The 20,357-nt window shown below is 50.2% G+C and overlaps 3 protein-coding genes across 3 annotated transcripts in view; 2 read left to right on the top strand and 1 right to left on the bottom strand.

Annotated features, from left to right (window-relative positions):
* LOC122378408 overlaps nt 1-7,918 on the bottom strand; it is a 33,496-nt gene extending 25,578 nt beyond the window's left edge. Inside the window, exon 1 of the mRNA XM_043359430.1 lies at nt 7,073-7,918. Coding sequence (XP_043215365.1) covers nt 7,073-7,299 — 227 coding nt within the window. The 5' untranslated portion in view covers nt 7,300-7,918. The remainder of the gene's footprint in view (nt 1-7,072) is intronic.
* A 283-nt stretch (nt 7,919-8,201) lies between these two features.
* On the top strand, nt 8,202-14,288 carry LOC122378409 (formin-like protein 20). The gene is made up of 4 exons (XM_043359431.1): nt 8,202-8,475; nt 11,753-12,178; nt 12,853-13,053; nt 13,633-14,288. The coding sequence occupies exons 2-4, from the start codon at nt 11,753-11,755 to the stop codon at nt 13,822-13,824; spliced, it is 819 nt and encodes a 272-aa protein (XP_043215366.1). The 5' UTR covers nt 8,202-8,475; the 3' UTR covers nt 13,825-14,288.
* A 504-nt stretch (nt 14,289-14,792) lies between these two features.
* Nucleotides 14,793-19,176, top strand: LOC122378461 (mini-chromosome maintenance complex-binding protein-like). The gene is made up of 4 exons (XM_043359555.1): nt 14,793-14,981; nt 16,242-17,614; nt 17,916-18,177; nt 18,413-19,176. Exons 2-4 carry the CDS (start codon nt 16,255-16,257, stop codon nt 18,678-18,680), a joined length of 1,890 nt encoding a protein of 629 aa, XP_043215490.1. The 5' UTR covers nt 14,793-14,981; nt 16,242-16,254; the 3' UTR covers nt 18,681-19,176.
* The last annotated feature ends 1,181 nt before the right edge of the window (nt 19,177-20,357 follow it).

Here is a 20,357-nt window from a genome sequence, read left to right as displayed (position 1 = left end):
CGACGATTGAGGGTGATTGAGGCCTACCAGTCTGTAGACAATGTCCATCGCTAACTGGACGCACAGTCAGCAAGTGATACCGATGATTTGTCGGGAGTCAATCATTGCAAGTTTATCCTCTTTTTTGTCAGCTCTCAGGAGTGAGCCATGTGGCCAAAACTGTGTGGCGCCAAAGTGGCCATCTAAAAGGTCAAAGGGTTAGAAAGTTGGTAAACAGACTTTTCAGGATGGATTACCAGCTGTCTAAGAGTGTTCTTTCGGGGTACATAACTCAAGGTGACTTAAGCTTTGCTTACCGGAGGGCTCAAAACAGTCAAAAACGTCTTAAAATGGCCAAACATGAGTTTCGTTATGCCTGAGGCTAAAAAAACTAAAGGGCTGAGGACATCAACCAGGTCATCTGGACTAACTAGTCCACGTTAGAGATGAAACACCCGTCCAAACCCGAAAACAACCCCATAAGGGCGAAGGAGGAGGCCTCCGTTTCGTCCCGTTATGTTCCTATGCGAAAGGCCAAGGTCACGGTATTGTGGGGTTATAGGCGTCCAGACGCTGACCAGGTTGCGAATGGTGTCCCAGAAACAGCTTTGGGAAGCATAATGCTTTTCCAAGAACATCTAGGAGGAGTTTCAACCCTCAAGCTTAACTCGAACCGCGAGTATGAACACATTTATAGAGGAGAAAATGGCATCCGAGAGGTCGTAGGCCCATCTTCAGGCAAGACAGTGCATCAGTGCACAGGTCAAGCAAAGCTTAAAAGCGGTGCAAGGAGACTGTGACAGGCGTTTGTGGCAAGACCACATGCCAGGCACCTCATCGGATCAAAATTTCATAAAAATTTGTTGGTTATGCTGAAAATTAGGCTCGTCGAAGCGTAGCGCTGTTCCAGCCTCGAGGAGCTCACGACGCATGTCAAGTCAGTCTGGATTAACTTTAAGCCATGCTATGCAGCCAAACATGCCGGTTGGCATGCCGCAGCATGTGTTCATGTGTTTGCCTATTAAATGGGGAGCACATTGAGGGGTCACAAATATATCAAGACGCAATGTACTCTGTTTCACATGCAAATATAATGTGAAAACGAACTTATGAGACACCCTGTACGTGTCCGTCCCTGTCCGCGCCTGTCCACTGTGCCCGTGTCCGTGCTGTGTCCGCTGCTGCATCCGCGCCTGTCCGCTCCTGTCCACGCCTGTCCGCTGTGCCCGTGTCCGCGCCTGTCCACTGTGTCCATGTCCGTGCTGTGTCCGCTGTGCCCCCGTGTCCGCTGCTGTCCGCCCAGTCGGCCGCTGCAGTCGGCGCCGCCAGTCACGGCACTCATTCACGGTGACCGTGTACAGAAGTGGCGGCGGAAAAAATCCCATACGAACCGCCGCGAATAGCCGCTCCGTGCCAGGAAAAGGCACCGTCAATGGCCCGCCGACGACAGCGGCAGCCGGTCAGCGGCAAAAGGGGCGCGACGAACCCCCCCGCGCCCGCCCCCGGACAGACGGGATCCGGTCCGGTCCGGCTGTCTCCCAGTCTGTCTGTCTGTCTGTCTGTCTGTCTGTCTGTCTGTCTGTCTGTCTGTCTGTCTGTGTGTATTGTGGTGGCGTCTAATTGTCTGTCGGTGCAAAAACGTGTCCAACTTTTATAACAAAATATCTGTAGCTGACCACGTCTGTCTTGCGGAATTTGTTCAATAGAAAATACCGGCATATTTCCTTCTACTATGCCAGAGAAGAGACGTAATATATTGACGACATTCTCAAATAACTACGAAGTGGAATTTCAACAGCACATTTGGCTGTCATGAGACATCATAACTTCCCGTCTGAGCCCAGTCGTTTGATGATTTCTCAAACTTTTCAACTGGGAAAGCGGCCGCCGAGTTACGAGCCATTTCATTGGCCCAACGCTGTCAGCGTCGCGCCGTCGACAGCCGTTCACGACGGCCCTGAACAGACACGGTCGATGCTGTCCGTCCGTGAGGTGGCGACAGTCACAGCCATAATGTATCGATCACAATCGTAATGTCATTGAAACTCGCACACATGGTGCACACCTGTGGGGCGCCGAGCGGCAAAAACCAGCGAGCAGCAGGCTCCGAGCGATCGGCAAGAAACTGCGACACTGCCGCCCGGTGGACAGCGCTGGACGACCGAACGTGGCCTCACCTGGCCTGGACAGCTGCACCTGCGTGTCACCGTGGCGTGTTCACCGGCAGACCGGCGGTAGCTCCTGACTCACCAGCTGTCAGTCTGACCCTGCAGCTCAGTCTGTGTTACCGTAGGTCCACCGAGGACACCCTCCCCCCTCTCAGTTCCCCTCAGCTGGGTGAAATTCACTCCGTCTGACCTCGGCCGAGCTCCGGTGAAAAATGTAACGAACATTGTCTACACCGATACCTTTGCATGGCAGACAAGCGGGGCGGCCGCGTGCTCGGATTACCCGGGGGAGCAGACTCTATCAGTGGGAAAGGCCCACAGTGTCTATCCTAGACCCGTGTAAGACCCGCGACAAGGCGGGCCAAAGACGGGATTATCGTGTTCGTGAATCCTCGTCGCGGGCGGCGACGCTGCGCGGCGGCCGATTCCGGCCTGGGGCGGGCGATATCGGACTCAGATCGACCCCGCTCGCTCGTCTCTTGGACAGTTAGGATCGCGATTAATCTCATCCGAGCAATCCACGACAGTCGGGCCACAATATCACGTACCGAAATCGCGGCCGGCGCCAGCTCCGACGCGTGAATAGCATACCAGTCACCCCGGACTGGCACTTTCAGTTATTAAAAATATCGGCCCGGCCGGCCTACTCAGAAAACTGAGCGGTGGGTTAAGTTCAAAACAAAGGATAGCGGGCATTATGAACGCATGGGCACGGTTCACGGTCCTCGTGTCTCTGATCTTTTCAAAATCGAGACACTAATTTCGGCATTCACTCTCACGAGCACGTATGGTTCGGGAACTCAAGACATCAGTCGTGATTGACTGCATTGTTCGCCGATGCGTTTACTATATCAGTCACAGTGGCATCCGCTAGAGGACTGCTCTAACGTCATATGGTAAATAGGTAATGACTTGAAATGCACATTAAAGCGCTTATAAATTTAGTTAAAAAGAAATGAACCACATAAATACATACACCACTGGGCCTCCGATTCGTATTGGCAGCATTTCTAGATCGTTTTCCAGTCGGCGTATAGGTACCTATAGCCCACGGGCAATGCGGCACAGCCTACCTACAGGCGCATACCACTGGCGCCACCTCGTAGCAAAAATATAAGCTAGCATCCACCATATAGGTATAAACGCAGTCTCGCATGCTTCCAAATGCTTTGGCCAGCTTGTAGTCAGAAGATAAGCGTCTTCACATTCTGCCTGTCCGCCATATCCATACACGCTGGCCAGCTTAATGCTTACGCCAGCACATGTCCAGAATTTAATGGATTCGCAGAAGCTGACGCATTAGGAGGCATAGAGCCACTGTTGGTCCCTGACTATAGTCTGTTTTTCGTATCTTCTACCTTCACTCAAAGATGTTTTGGCCCCTCCAGCACGTTTTAAGGGTACAGTTTTCAAATCTTGACCGCATGGCCCACCACTCATTGCAGGAGTTTGTTGCTCGTATTGGAGTTCGCCTTCGCTGCGCAGATAAAATCGGAAAAGAAACCTTTAAGCTAGAGTATCGCTTGTATTATCGTTACCACGGTTTATTGGTACTGACTACCGACCTATACACAAGGACGTTTTGCTGCTCATAGGTACTTGCATTGTGCGAAGCGCTCTTGCTAAGAACATTTAAAAAATAGTTTAAAGCTTGCACTTCCTTTTCATTGGGTAAAAGAAACTAAATGCGTTATATGTTCTGCCATATTTTTTTCAAATGCTTAATTTATGTTTTGCTTTATTTACGTTGCGATAACTTTTACACCGACGAATAACAAAATTGTCTTAGCCCACGCCCGCTTGGGGGTCCCCAGGCAGATTTGCTTCATCTTATAGTTTTCCTATCTGCCTCACGCGATCATCCCGAAAAGTAAGAAAGATGCGAAGACGCGGGCAAGAATCGATAGCTCTCAACAATTACTTTCAGCAGTATACGTATATAGTATATACCGCATTTTGCTGAGGTCAATAGTGAAGGCCACTGAAGGTCATAAATTTAAAAACTCCCGAGCTCAACATGTTTGGACAAATCTGACCAAACCTTGTCAACCGATTGAACTACAACGCCGTCGAAACATTTTTAGTTCTAGCAGCTATTAGGTATTGTCGAAAGCTGCTGGTGATCATCTGACATGACTTTTTGACCGCTGGCAATCACCAACGCCTTAGGGCTTATATTATGATACACAAATGCAGGTAATAACAACAATAACACCCACGTATGCATTTTTCGTATTATATTGCGCTGAAAGCATGACGGAGTTGAATTGTGCCACCACCGTCGGTGTTTCTCCGCGCCTTCAACACTTTTCTTTCTGCTATCCAAGGAAGTAAGTTCGTTATTCTGGCGATATTCGTTGGCTGTGCTCCTTCTTCACCGTCTTATTTCAGTCACCTTACCCACATTTCTTTTGCTTTGAAACGTTGAAAGAAAACGTTACGATCATTTCGTCTTGTCTGAGACCAAGGCCATTGCCCTTCTGTTGTTTGAAAACATAATGAAATTAGAAAGGGATAATTTGGCCAGATAGAAAATAAGATGACACGTTTTTATGCAAATTCATTTCACTTGACAAAGAACATTGCATTTTGATTAACGAGATCGGCCAAGGGGACAGACGTTCGATCTTGCGTTCGAGATAAAAATTGACTTTGCAGCGGTGTTGATTTAATTAGATGTTCGCTGGAGCACGTGATAAGAGAGTTTACCGTCTTTGAGTGAAGGTAGAAGATACGAAAAACAGACTATACCTACTCACATAAGACTTAGCACATTTTCGTGTAGATTTTGTGTGTGTTTAGAGCTGAAGTGCGATCTACGTCTCAAAGCGAAGGGAGAGAAATGGAGAAGGAAGAGAACCCGTCATACCTACTGTCCCATCATGTTCCCTCATATTCGAGGACTAAACTAGTGTACAAAATATAAGTGTTAGGTAGGTACCGCAATATTTGATACCCAACTAATTACAAAAGAATATTTTAACAGCTAATAGTCGTTTAAACTTCGAAAGGTTTATTCGCGTATTCCAATTTAATAATGCCATCAGCGTAATCTCTGTGCGCTTAAAAAACCGTCTCAGGCAAAGACCGAATATAGGCTTACCTATCAATTTCAGCTATAGTGACCCTATACGACGCAACGTTCGTCCATGGAGAAAACATTTAACCATCTATAAAAATGCAGCTTAAACGCAGAACATGCCATACTTGCATCGCAATCTACAAATCGGTCAATGAATCGCCATGTGGGCTGCAACAGATGGCCGGGTGTCCATTTCTTTACCGCACCATCATAGGCATTATATACCTACCTATTTGTAAACGGGTCTTGAAGGGAGGGATGACCAAACTGACCATGTCCGTTTACCGCCTCCAGCGGTTAATATTGTGGTAAGTACCACTTATGTAGATCAAGTGACTGCGGCATATTGGCACTCGCTATGTCGGACCTTCAATTAGGGGAGAGAGGTCATATTGCGCCACCTTAAGGATATCGGCCTATGGCGGCTAAAGTTGACCAGCTGTCATGCTTGATGATATCTCAAATTGTACCTCAGTTATTTTGGCATCAAATTACAACTCCTAATTTGTATCACACCCATAAAAATTAACAAGAGAAAAGTTTTCCGACACACCTGCAAAGGGCGCATTTACGGACTACACCATCAAAAAGCGCCCATGCCTCTCATGTAAAAGCGCCCTATTAAAAACAACGGTTTGCCACCTAACTAAGTAGCCTATTTGAACGTCTCAGCCCATTAACCATTTATGCTGTGAAGGCTAAGGTAACGGTAAGGTGAGCGCTCTAATAATCAAAGTGTTCAATGAAATGTGTCCCAACCACTAGATGCTGTTTCTCTGGGTTGAAGAATAGGGCGCAAATAGGGTGGGCGCAATTACGAATGGAACACATTTTTCATGAGCTTCAAATATGGCGAGGACAGTGAAGCCACGGTGGTGATAAACTTTCAAAACTACCATTAAACGAGCAATTAACAATGATTATTAGTTGAATCACTATCTCTAAGATAAACCATGACACTAGCAAAGGTCGAAATAGACTGTTTCGCGTAAGAAAATTGAGGAAATCACAAAAAATGGTCTGCGAGAAAGCTGAGACACCTCACCTGCCCCCGTGGACCGGAATAAGAGCGAGTTATTGGTGGTGAAGTAAATGCACACATTCGAGCATTCATTCGAATCGAATTTTGGCCAGGAGGAAGGTGTGGCGCATTTAAGAACATGGCGCAATATGACCTCTCTCCCCTACAGTATGTAGGTAATCCGTGGACGGACCCCAGTGTAGCTAAAAAAATCAATGAATGATGAAACAAACTATACTAATTATTTAATTTTCGCTGAACGATGACCCGCTTCGTCATGTGATATCTATTTTCTGGGCAGATGTTGCAGATTCCCTCTGCATTTGTGCAGGTAAAATAGTTGATCGGAATTGTAAGTGACGTCTTCTCTGGAGATGAGCCAGCGAGAGGCAGCGCCACCTCAGCCTAACCGGAAAACGGGTGACCTCATTCGTAACAGTGAAACGGGACGAGGCACCGCCAGACCGATCAGCAGACGGGCTATGACGTCATTTAGGACACCACACGCACTGTGACGTCACATGGTCCGGAGACCGTCCGGTGGTGACGTCACTCGATCCGGGTCCGGCGTGTCCCGAAATCCGGATGGTGTTTTCAACCGGGGGATCCCGAGACCATTGTTACCGACCCCGGTTCGCGTGAGCGGCGCCCATTACACAACATTCTCGGAGTGACCGACTACTGCGCTGAGTCGCCGATATCGGAGACTTCGGATTAGGTACTGTACTCTCAAACCTGCCTACGTGGGGCCGCGCAGGCTTCCTGGGAAGATACGATCAGCGTGTGTGATAACAAAGAGGCGAGCTGATTCACCGCACTCACCGGTACATCTTGAAGCCGTCGGTCCCGGCCGCCGGCTGGCAGACGGGCGGCGGCGTGGCCTTCTTCTCCGAACGCGCGCGGCCGCAGTTGCGGGCCGCCTCCAGTAGCCATCCGCCGAGTCCGATGACGTTCATGGTGACCGAGATCACCGTCACCCAGAGCAGCAGGTCCAGCTCGGAGACGGTACGCTGTCCGTCACCGGCGCTCCACGAGTCGGCCTCACCCATCGTCCGCAGACGGCGCCAGGTCACCGGCCAGAGAGCGAGTCAGCTCAGCGATCCAGCGGCACGCACGGGTCGTGTCCGCAATCCAAACACCCTCGGTAGGCGCAGGATAACACTGGACTACTGCGACGCCCCACGCGGCAGCCGCACGGCTCAGCACGCACCCTCAGCGCACCCCTCGAGCCGAATCCGTGAGCGGCCACGCCGTCGCCGCGTCGGCCGAGTCGGGCTAGTCCCGAACGTGACGTCACACCAGCAGCGGGCGCTGATTGGTGCGTGACCGGCCGGAATCGCGTGGTTGGTCGCAGAAGTCCGAGCGCGGAGCGGTGGCCGGCCGCCGGAATCGGAGCCCCCTGCATAGGCGGCGGAACGGGGAGTGATAATGTAAAGTGGGGAGGGCTATAAAACGTATAGATAGTAGATACACACCTAAATAGGATAAACTAATTAGAAAAAACACTAATGCCTGTGAGGTCACCGGTTGACTTGAGGCCATTGACTTTCTCTAAAATCGGGGACAACCCTGACGGCCTGACCTGTGACCTCTAGATTGACCTTGACCCCTTAACGAAAGATCAAAAGTCGGGGTACCGGGTGGGTAAGTGCCGAGACCACAGTAACTTAGGAAACGATCAGACGAGGGCACTTCATGCGGTACCTCGACTTGGGGTCAAGTCAAGGTCAAGTTAGAGATCACAGGTCAGGGTCATTTCCAAAGGTCCTTTAGGCGAGGAACACACAGAGACCACTTAGAAAATGATCAACATAAAAATTAGGCCACTTATGCGGTGCGCCGACCAGACCCTTGACTTGACCCTCGATTCGAGGCAAGGTGAAGTAAGAGTTCACAAGTCAGCGTCCCACTCGTTGGATCTTTAGGCGGGGAGCACATAGACACCACGTAGGAAAAATATTTGAACGAATCTGAATGTGCATGTGATGATGCAACCAAACGCGCAGCAATTTATTTTCCGCTGCTGTAAAATAACTTGCAAACCTATCCATTGCGCAGGTGCGCCATACCTGGCGCAGATGCGACGCCATATTTCAATTTCTGCGAAAAAGTGACGCCGGTTGCGAAATTACTACGTATAGGGCATTGACTACGGCTCCAGGATTTTCCTAGAGCCGTCCTGCGTTTTATTTTTTAACTTAGGATTAACTTATAAATTTTGTAGGGTAAGTAAAACGTGTTTTATTACATTGAGTGGATATTTTTTGTGCGAATGCAACGCTTTTGTTAGGCAACGCATCTTGCTCAATGCTATGCCATGCTGCTCTTGTGGTTTGGTTCAAGTTGTGCTTCTAATCATAATGATTAGGGACTCATCTTGTTTCAATAAAATTAAGATGTCTTAAGGTTGTGAATTTGTTTTTGCCGTAAATGTGTTTGAGAATTGAGACTACATTTAATTGTTTTACGCCCCTGCTTCAAATTAAGTGTGCGGCTTAACCCCTTAACAATAAGATATCCAGGAAAGTTTGGTGTTACTAAGTTTAGCTATTCATATGATGGCTACTGCTTATTTAGTATAGTCCTTTAGTCCTTTATTTTCAATGTCATGCTTAAGGCTTCTTATCCTTTGTTATCCTTTGTTATTTTTTTTCAGGTACATTTCAACTCTTGAAGTCTTGATTACACAGAAAAGGCATACTGCCTGTAACTTCCATTTCTCCTTACTGTTAAGAGAAGGTTTACTCACTTTGCTTCATTGTTGCATGCTTCCCCTTTTTCTGCTAGCCCTTTTAGCTTGTACATTTAACATTACACATGTTAATATTATTTGTAACTTTCATATTTTCAGCAAATTGAAATACTCCTAAGTCCTACTTGTGTCATAATTATGTGTGTTGTTTTGCTACACTCTTTTTCATAAGTTGATTGAGTTTATCAGCAATTCATCTCACAAGTAGCAACTAAATTTTTAGCTTAAGGAAATATAGGTGCCACTAGTCTTCTCAAATTAGTTTTTTATTAGTTTGATAATTTGTCTTGTTAATATTATCATAAAAGACAATAATGAATGTTTACAAAAGGGATTTTAAAAATATTGTCATATAGGAAGAACTATTTTCCATCTTTGGTACTAATCATATTCCCCAGGTCAAGCCAGCTACATGTTGATAAGCTGACAATTGTCCTCTGCCACAAGTGGCTGCATGCCTCCATAAGGGAATGCATTCAGAACTAAAATTGATATATCTTTGGCTGGGATGATTGTTTGTTGGAGTGTAAAATCCTCAGAATTTACTAGAATCAGGCCAAGCTACAAAACTGCTGTTTCAGTTCCAAACCCAAGTTTAAAGTGATATACTTTTCTTAAAGTACCTGCACATCCATGAAGAAATACTGCTGCCTCATTCATTGTATGTCTATTTTAAGGGAAGAACTGCCTGTTATCTCTGTTCAATTTAGTCAGTACATTTAAAGCATACCCTAACCCTCCAGCAGGGAGTTGTGTTCCGAATTGTGTGGAATTGTACTTGTAGTGACTAGTGGAACAAAAAGTTGGCACCGATATTGCACCTGACCTATGCATTATCTACTTACACCTTTAAATTTAGCAAGTCACCATTTGAATTCATGCTAGGTGATTATTGCTCATATGGCCCAAGTGGTTCCAAAGATTATGCATATAGGTGGGAACTTACTAATGCAGAAACTATTGAAGATTATAGTATAAGTTTGTCACATTTCATAAGGGAGATTCATCATAGGGAAGGAGTTACCTGTCAGTTGACACCAATGCTATGTTTTTACAAAACAATTTGAAGTTCAGTCTTGGCTCACCTTTCTAATGCAGGCTAACCTGATATTTTTGTGTTTCATGATAACCCTCAGTTCAGAGAGAATATAGGCTACCGAGGCAGTTTAGGCTCACCTCATACCATCCAGTCCAAAGTGGCATTAGCCAGTTGGTACTGAGCTTGGCTGGCAACTGGCCAGAAACACAAGAGGAGTGACAATTTCAAGCTACATTATCTTGCTGCAGGCCAAACAGTGATGAATTATTATTTTTTCTTCAAAAGGCAATGAACAGCCTGCCATGTTTAATGATGACACTGCTGACTGCTTATGAACTTGCACAATCAATGCCTATAATAGTGGTCAAAACACATTAGTACTTAATTGAAATGATAGATACCTATTTATTTTCGTCTGATGTGTTAAATAACACTTATTTCAGAAACTAAAGCAGCCAAGCTAATGGGCTCACCTAATCTGTTTAAGAAGATAATTTAAGAGGAGATATTATGTGTATTGATGCTCTTTAGGGGAGGTCAAGTTTCAACTGATGAGCTTGCTCTCTCATAATTCTCAATTGCATTCACATTAACCTGTGTTTTTGTGGTGGTTTGATCTTACTCCATATGAAAGTGCAAAGCAGTTGAACACCAGTAATGGGACTTAGGCTTGGACAAACTGTTGCATAACAATAATGTGGACTATGGAGCACAGTGACTATCTGCATTGTTTCGCTGCCAAAATACAGCACCAAATGACACCCACCTGTATATATTTACATTCAACCTCGTCAGATGGCATCCATCCATGTCTTAGCCTCGTGGCTATCAAATCGCACCAGGGGCCGAACATCTGATCAAAGAGGACCGACCCTGTGTGCCGCCCGAGTCGCAGGAAACCGCGCAAACGCCGATCTCGGAGCTCCTGACGTTGTCGAGTCGCGACCGGCCAAACACGTTTGAAAAGTTGTGCCGCTTTGATTTGGTTCTTAGACTTGGGGGCGCAGGTTTCTGAAACCTTCAAATCTTTGGAGACAAACTGTTCTAAGGATATGAGCCAGGATTGTTATGGTAGGTAGGATAAGTTTAGCTTAGCGTGCTGATAAGTTTGTTCTGGGATGAACACACAACCAACTTCCTATCACATTGAGTCATATTATATACTAGCAAAATCAATGTTGCGTGCTCGTTTTCTGGGCCGGAACATAATCTGAAATGGTTTTTGACTGTTCAACTCGTGGAGTATGGTGCATGATGCTCGTCGGTTATCGCACTACAACTGCTGGTACTTCACAAGATACTGTCCCGCCATGTCACCTAGCTGTTGTCCTAATGCAGGGGAATTAGCCCGACTCTGATAAGTGATACGGCAACGCTGAGCCCTTCTGATACTATTGTGTTTATTCAAGAGTTACTTAGATGGCTCAGTCAGGTCGACGGGTTTGTCGAAGGGCTTCGAGTGCCTGTCGCTAGTGGAATGTGGGTGGTTCACCCGTCGGGAATAAGTGCATTGTTGTAGTGGTTGATACAGGCTATCGTTTTAGCGCTCATGTTGCCTCAGTCACGGGTAGTTTTATGTTATCAAATGATTCAGTACTCTGTCTTGAGTCCCCTCCTCGCTCTTGCTCTCTCCCCTCCCTCCCTCTCTCCCCCTATTTCTCCCTGTGACCGTGTCTGAACTCTGACCCGATCTGCGCCGCTGCGTCCTCAGATGTACCGGGGACGCGGCGCCGGAGGCCGCGGTGGCCGGCCGTTTCCCCTGCGCGGCGTCCGACCCGTCCAGATGAAGCCCGGCCGCGGCCGCCCGGTCGGACCGCCCGGCTTCTCTCCCAGCCGCGGGCCGCGGCCGCTGCTGGAGCCCGGCTGGGCGCCGCGGCCGCCGCCACCTCCTCACATGATGCGCGGCATGGGCCCGCGGCCGCCGCCGGCGCCCTACGCCTCGCCGATGCGCGGCCGCGGCGGACCCCCGAGAGGCCGCGGCGCGCCGCCCCGGGGCCGTGGCGCGCCGCCCGCCAGTCCCGCAGCCAGGGGGTTCTCATCCAGCCGCTCACGTGGAGCCACCAGAGGCAGGGGACGGGGAGCCGGCAAAACTCAGACCACCATCAAGAACGACATCAAGAGCAGCAAAAATGAAAAGGTGAGCGTTTGCTGCCTGTGCCTATACTTCTCCGAACGAAGCTCGGTTTGCCGCAATTCCAGTGAGCAGCTCATTGTCAGGTGTGCGCCAGTTTGCCTGTCCCGTTCTCGGTACATCCAGCGGTACGGCGAAGTGTCACGCCGAAGGCACGGTGTCGTTGCGTCACTTGCCCGTCACGTTAGCGATGTCCCTGAATGTGTCGCGTGCGGTTCGCTGAAGTCCGTGGTCCCCCGCGGCGTCCCCGCTGACGGTCGCCGCGCCTTGTGTGCACGGAGGGCGGCAATGTGCCCTTGGAGGGGACACTCGGCCAGGGAAAGGGTGGTTTTGTGGCCTGGAAAGCATGGCGATACGTCATGCTAAGTGGTAACCACCCTGTCCGATCACGTGACCCTCACGTCTATTGTTTTTGTTGTTTAGTTAAATGTCACATAGTTCTTCTTTATTAGTGTCGCAGAACTCGTAGATGCACTTGACAACTTTGATGAGTAATAGGCTGAAATGCGACAAAACGTGATCAAGCTTGGATTTGCCTTTCATCTTCAACTTCCCTTATTTCCGTCGCATCAGTTTGACTAATTATCTATTAACCCTCTGATGTTCTCACTAAGCTGGTAATCAGTTCCGATCCTGATAAGCCCCCAGCAGCTAACCCGTCGTCCCCCTCGGTATGTCAGCAGCGGGACGAGATCGCTCTATCCCGGCCGTGGATCAACGACGCGCTGCGGGCCGAGATAAAGAAAAAGTCGGAGCTGCAGGCCATCTCGATGAAGTCCAAGTCGGAGAAGGACTTTGAAGCGTTCAAGGAGCAGCGCAACAAGGTCGGCAACATGCTGCGCGCCGCCAAACTCGAGTACATCGGCATGCAGGAGGAGGAGGTGAGAGTCAACAGTGAGCGCTGAGCTGGATGGGACACCGGGTGGTAGTGTAGCGAAAGAGGCCGCCTGAAATAGTGATTGGACGAGAATTGTGCCATTTGTTGGTTAAATTAATTATTGTAGACCAATTTTTATGGTAGCTATTATGTAGCAAATGACGAGTTATGGTATCATTTTTACAAATGCTGTTGCATGATAAACAACTTGCTGTGCTGACCTTACCAAATGTGCAACACTTCCTTTATTCCACAATAGTTCTTAGTGAACGACATATCAAAGTACTTTGAAATTCAGTGCAATCTTGAGCAGTAGCGGCGGAACACCTTCAATTAAGGGGGGGGGGGGGGGGCACTGCCGACTTTTGGTCCCATTCTTTCCATGCAACGCGGCCCCATAGGGCTAATGTTAAAATGCCAAAATCAAAGGGGGCACAGTGCCCCTGTGCCCTCCCCGTTCCGCCGCCTATGATCTTGAGTACCTTTGAAATGAAATCAATTGATTACGGTGGCCGAAGACTTCCACTGCCGTTGTAACGTTGCTTCATTGTTGTCCGTTTCCTCACACACTCCCGTTTTTCAGGACGTGGACAAGATTATGGCCGACGCTCGGCAAAAGACAAAGGAATCTATGACCGAAACCAAAGGCGAGGTGAAAACTGAGAACGGTAACGGCACGTCGGACGCGGCCCCGGCGGAAGCGACCGCCAACGGAGAGGCCGCCGCTGACGCCCCAGTCAAGACGGAGCCGGCGGCGGAGGCGGCCGCCGTCTAGCACCTGGCTCCCGCTCAAGCCCCTGCGGCCTACCTGTCTTATGTTGGTCCCCGCTCCATCGCTCCCTGTGTTCAGCCCCGTGAAGACTGAGCCGCCGCCCGGCGGCGGCTGCGCGAGATTACAGTTCACTGACAGCCCGATAGATGGAGGGCGATACGCCGTGTTGTGAGAGGAATGACGTACCGTCGGTAGGTTTCCTCGGCCGGGCGAGGTCACACCCCGCCCCGCGGGAACTGTGGGCCATTCCCGTGGAATGGCGTGCTTATGTTGAGGCGAATTGGCGGCGGACCGAGCGCCTGCCTCCCCAGGAGAGCCGCAGCCCACAACCTCAGTTGGTTTTTACAGTACAACGGCGTCGGACCATGCGTTCATCTGAGGCGGGCAGCTGAGGCCCGCAGGTACCCGTGGCGAGAGGCCATTTTTGTACGTGCTTCTGGCATTCAATACACGGGTCATTCCTGGCATTTTTCGTGGCGGATATGGGACCGATGGTGCTGGCTGGTGACGTGCGGAGTAATGGGTTTTCATTGGTTTGTTGTTTGTTTTGCTGGGTTGGGGTCTTTCGGTCTAACGAGATCATTGCAGAACCGGAATGATGGCCGGAATTAGGGGGAGAAATTGGTCTGGGCGGGCACCATGGTGACTGGTGAGTCGGGGCTGAGCCCATCTAGTGGACAGGCCACCCAGCCTCCTGACAACGCACTCAGTCGGCACCAGGCAGCGACATCTACATCGACTGGAAGGGAACCAGCGGTTTGTCTTAATGTTAACAATAATTTTCACTCAATTTTTTACATACGGTTAAATGAAACACTTTTATATCCCATGGATAACACAGAAGACATCTTTGAGTGCAATTCTTTTTATAAACTACTGGAAAATTTCGCGCGCTTTCAACGCAGCTTCATAAGTGACGCAACTGTTACTATTCCTCACTATTCCATCTGTTCTAATAGGTGACTCAAGATTTTGTTGCCTAGCAACTTGCTTTGATTCACTCTTGAAATGCCTGGTTGCTATGCAATTAGGTGTTACTGACTGACAACAGAATTATTGAACACAAATTATGGAAAGCGTGCTATTTCGTGGTTTACGGCTTACTTCAAAGCGATCAAATTTCTATTTGACGGGGTTGTGTGCAGTCGTCATTCAAGCTAGTAAGTTTTTGCGTTGTTAGAGAACATTTGTTGTTTTATGGTAGCGTGTTAAGTGAGAGAAAAACAGAAAGGAGGGTCAAAGGAGGCAGAACAGTTGCCAACCTCGAATGCTTGTGTCGCTCTTGATACGGGATCGGCCCATGCCTGTGCTTTGTTTCCAGAATCAGCTCATGCAGTACACCGTCCTAGCTCTTCAAAACCTCCATGTCCTCCATATGGCTGATTGCTGGAGGCATGTCATTGTAACTCGGAATGGAGTTGGTGGTTCATGTCATTTGATCCACATACCTATATTTAGCCAGCTGGGAACTGGTGAGAGATAATGGTGAAAACAGGGCGCCTGTGGCGATTCGATCAAGGCTCTTGAAATTCACTCGCACAAACTATGTGACAATCACTGTGTAACAATCACTGTACTGTTAGAAGGTGTTGAGAGGGGAGAACTTCTCAATAGTCACGTGACCAAATATGCCCTTCGGCACCCTGTTTTCACCGGCGTCCCTGGTGAGCCATGAGGGAGGACCACTCCAAACCTGAGCAGTCTATTTAGACAACATTTCTATAAAAAGTCAATCTTTTGGCTCATCTTGTGGTCTGTCCTGAAGTTCCTTGATTGATCCTGCTCTGCCCAAGTTGACAATGACTGGGTGGGGGGCATGGGTGGATGTCATCTTGCACTGCTGCTTGCCGCATTTGGGCACACTAGTGGCCTGCCCAAGTTACACTGTAGTGAAAACACATTGATTTTGATCAAAGTGGGCTAACCCAAGCTATAGCCCAAGCCACCCAATGTTGGCTACAGTTCAGCCCAAGCAAATTGGTGGCTGGGTACATGTCTCATCATATTGTCTAGCACAGCCTAAGTCATTAGCACAGACTGTCGCCAGTTGGTCATTTCTCCATTGCTGGCCTAGCGCAGATATTGCATTTATTGTAGGCTGAAGTTGACTTTTGAGGAATAGAAATCACAGTAAACATGCTGTTAGGTTCCCCAAATGTGTTGAGAGTGGTCCATTACTATAAGAATGAAGAGGTACATGCCTAGCAAGGAGGTTGATTCTTATTAGAGAAGGCCTTTCATTGAATGGTTGCACAGCAAGGAAAAGTTCAGTTTTCATCCCTTATTAAAGTGATGGGTGCAGGCTGAGTTGGATCAGGCTGCTCAACTACCCACGGGGGCATTTTGGTCTTGTGGAAGGCATGTTTTGTTAGGTACAAAAGATTTTCATTCTGAACTCCCTTGTAATGGCCTAATTTCAGATAAGTACCAGTCATGCCTGCTGAGATGATCAACGCCAGCCCAGAAGCCTGGCTGACAGCTCCTCTGGATGAGATCGGACGTCGGTTCTCAGCTGGTTTGGCGGCCGGTCTTTCCCCTGCCGCGGCTGAGAAGCAGGCCGCCGCCGCGCTGACAGAATTCGCCAGCCAGCCGGACATCTGGCGCCAGCTGCCTCTCCTCAACGCCACACCGTCACACGCCTGGCGCGCCGGCCGGCTGGCGCGCTTCCGCGGGATGGTGCAGGACATGCACGACCCCGAGTTCTACCTGCGAGCGTTTGGGGTCCGCGGCGCCGGCGCCACGCGCACCGCATGCGGTCGTTACCGGGACGTGGTCGACTGCGGCCCAGATGAAACACTCGACCCTGACGTGCAGGAGACGGGAGACCGACAGACGCTGCGCTGCGTGACGGTCCCCCGCCGCACGGCCTGGTCACGGGAGGAAGACCGTCCCGCGGCGCCGCCCGCCGAGACAGGCAGTGGTGAGAGGGAGTCATCGGCCGCCAAACGGACCCACGAGGACGAGGACGAGGACTGTGAGATGCAGGAGGAAACTGCAGCGGAGGACGGAGAAAAGAAGGTTCGCACGACGAACGGATCGACAAACTCGACTGCACCGGCGACGGGTGGCGAGAACTCCTCTGAACAAAGCGCTGCGTCTGTTGCCGCTGCGGCGGTGGCGCGCGATCTCCCCATACCCGGCTCAGACGCCATGGTGTGTCTGGTCAAGGTGTACAGCGACGAGCACGAGCTGGCGCTCAACGATCTGGTGGAGTTTGTCGGTGTGGTGACGCTCGATCCGACGCTGGCGGCCGCGCCGGAGGTTGAGGACGCTATGGAGGCGGACGAGGCTGCGGCGCACCACCCGCCGCCGTCGCTGGCGCCGCGCCTGCACGCGGTCACCTGGCGCCGCCTGGAGCACAGTAACCCTCTGCTGCCGGACGTGCTGCCCTTGCCTCCGGCAGAGGCGGCGCAGGAGATGTCTGCCACCCGCCGCCAGCTGCTGACCGTCCTCCAGACCGCGCTGCTGGGCGACGCGCTGGCCGCTGAGCTGGTTCTCTGCCACCTCCTCTCCTCCGTATACATCCGACACGACGTCATGGCGCTGGGAAAGCTGGCTCTGAACGTGTCGAACCTGACCCCCGCGGCTACAGCGGCCGGTCTGCCGCGGCGGCTCTACTCCCTACTGGAGAGACTGACTGAGAAGGCACTTCTCGTGCCGCTGTCGATCGCCCACCTGAACTCTGCGACACTCGTGCCCAGTAAGGACTACAAGTGTAACGTGCTGGTGACGGGAGACCTGCAGCTGAGCCGCAACACACACCTGGTACTGGACGAGACAGAGCTGTCGCAGGGTGAGTGGTGCTAGACTAGACTGTTCTAGCAGTAACGTAATCGAGTTGTGATATCTGTGCTGATAAAAGCCGGGTGCGGGGTTTAAAGTGTGGGTTTTTTACAGTCAAATCCCAAAGCAGTGGGTTTGCTTGCTAGAAGATGTTTCAGCCTGTTTTTTACGTCAGTCAATGATTTAGAATCTAGTTCTAATATCCTACCTTAATCGGCTATTTACGGTCCTTGCGTATCCTGCCCCCCGTAGGTAGTTTCATGACCTTGCTGTGTCCCTTGCTCTGACCTACCCCTCCCCTTCTCTTTCAGGTCAGCTGGACGAGCGCGGCGTCAAGAACCTCTCCGCGCTGGGCCACCTGATCACCTGGCAGAAGGTCGAGTACGACTTTTCCTTCCACCGTCTGGCATACGAGGCGGACGTGCCGGTACTGGTGCTGTCCGAGGGTCGCTCTTTGCTTCCCTCTGACTGCCGCGTGCCCCTGCAGCCCTCGGAGGAGGCCGAGAGACTGTCGGAGCAGCACCGCGCGTTGGAGGAGTACCTGACGCCGTCCCTGCTCCAACAGATCAGGAGGTGAGGGACTGGAGGTGGGAGGATGGACTGTTGGAGGGATGTGATGATTTTGTGCTGTAATGGCGACACGTCTCATTGGCGGCTGCTAAGCATTGTAGTTTCATTGAGATAAATTTGGTGTTTCAATTTGTAAAAAGTGTATGGCGATTCGTCATCTCTCCTAAGGCGCTAAGGTGCATGCAATTATTTCGTCCCGTTTGAGCTAAGTGTCTGACGTTATCCCCCCTCCCCTCAGATACCTGACAGTGTGCCGTCGCCTGCCCTACGCGGTTCCCGAGGCTCTCCAGGGGGCCGTCCAGCAGGAGTTCGTCAGCTGGCGGCAGGAGTCGGGTAACCAGGTGAAGGCTGAGGACCTGCACCACCTGCTGGTACTGGCGCGCCTGCTCAGCCTGTCCCACGGGAAGACAGAGCTGACAGCGGAGGTGTGGAGGGAGGCGCGCCGGATAGAGGAGCAGAGGAGGGCGCGCGTGCAGCGCGCCGGACCCACACCCGTGGCTGCCTGAGCGGTGACCTGATACTGGAAGGGTGAGTGGGATGGAAACGACCTTTTGTGAGAAACCGATGGGTGTTCGCGAATTTGATGGAAAGTTTGGAAAACGTGCAAGCTTTGCACAGGTAGCATTCCAGTTATGACACGTACTTTCGATTGTCTGCCAAGTCAGCGTATGTGATTAGTTCGGGTGTTGTGTGGTCACACGGTGACCATGTTTGTGGTAAAGTACAACGGGCGGCGAGATGGCCCGGTGATAGAAAAGATTCGGTGAGATGAGTTGGGGTTTCAGCAAGTCCGCTGAAACACCTGAGACCTGAATGACGGTGTGATGTGTTGTCGCTTGCTCGGCGTGTTGTTTGGTCTGATACGCGTTTTGACTACCTGATTCGTTAGAAGATTGTGAGGACCAACGTTTGTGTGTCATAGTTTTCTACCGTTCTCTGCTTGAAGTTCAGCGTCTCTTCCTCTAGTGCATTGTTTTGATCAATACACCAACTTTGCTATTATTTTGCGTAAGTTTTCGCCATTCGTGCGCTTTTTCTGGGGAAGCAATCCTTCCAAACATATTTCAGAAAGCTTGTATGACAAAGCCACCCTACAAACCATCAGCACGTATTTTCTGCTGACAGCCGGCGGTTGATGCCTCGTCCTCGACTGTCCTGCCGTGTCACTAGCGGCCGTCGTCCGACCTGATACTTCCTCCTCCGACCGAGAGAGGGCACTGCGATCGGCAGTCTGACTCAAGTGGGCGACCTCCACCGGTGAGCCAGCCGTCTCTCCTTTCCCTAGCTTTTTCATCCCGCTCAAACACCAGTGTCACCAGTTCAGTTCAGCTCTGATCCCCATGCAGTGTGGTGGACTGGTAACTTCAAGCCGGCATATTGCAGATTCAATGAAAATGATATTTTTCCAAATTTTAATTGGTACCTAACTAGTTATCATTCGCCCCATCGAACCAAACGGAACTTGGCCCGTTGTGTATAGTTTGGGTCCTGATTGATAACTTTTATGAAAATACGTCCAGTCTCATCCCCTCCCCAGTCCCCACCCCCGTCTTCCCGTTATCACTAGGGCTGATCTACCCGCTCCCCGTGCCGTGTGCAGCCACCCCTCCTGCCGACCTTCCCAGTGACCTTCCATGGCTGCGGACGTGCATCGCTAGCATGTCACGCTGAGCTGCCCATTGGATATGCAGTTAAAAGGCCAGTGAAGTCATACCGGCGATGTAAGGCGCCGCCGTTGTCCGTTTGACGTGGACACTGGTCAAACTGGTGGAACTGCCGGATTATGGCATGGGCGATGATCAGCTGAATGGGGGAGTTTGTCGGGGTCGGACAGGCAATGCATTTATGTTGGAAGTGACATTTGAAAAGCATTATCAGCTGTCTAGACACTTCAATTGCTTTATTCGTGAATGGTCATCCGTCGTACTAAACTGCTCAGCAGCCAGCAGGCGATTCAAAGAATGGTCTGTTGCAATTTCTCATTGTAAGATGCATCAGGACCGAATTTATGACGCACTAAAATTATAATTCTCTACGCATAACCGCGTACTACGCAACGGGCTTACCACGAGTTCTCATATTCCCCACGGACTGCGGTCATCTCAAACTGCCTATAATTATCTTGGTTTCACACTGCTCAAAAATTCCACCGAACCATCTACCGTGTTTCAACAGTATCCACT

The sequence above is a fragment of the Amphibalanus amphitrite genome, unplaced genomic scaffold (genome assembly GCF_019059575.1).
Source record: "Amphibalanus amphitrite isolate SeventyFive unplaced genomic scaffold, NRLGWU_Aamphi_draft 000059F_arrow, whole genome shotgun sequence".
In the NCBI taxonomy this organism is placed as follows: Eukaryota; Metazoa; Arthropoda; class Thecostraca; order Balanomorpha; family Balanidae; genus Amphibalanus; species Amphibalanus amphitrite.
The sequence above is the reverse complement of the archived record's forward strand: the minus strand, read 5'-3'. Positions and strand labels throughout refer to the sequence as shown.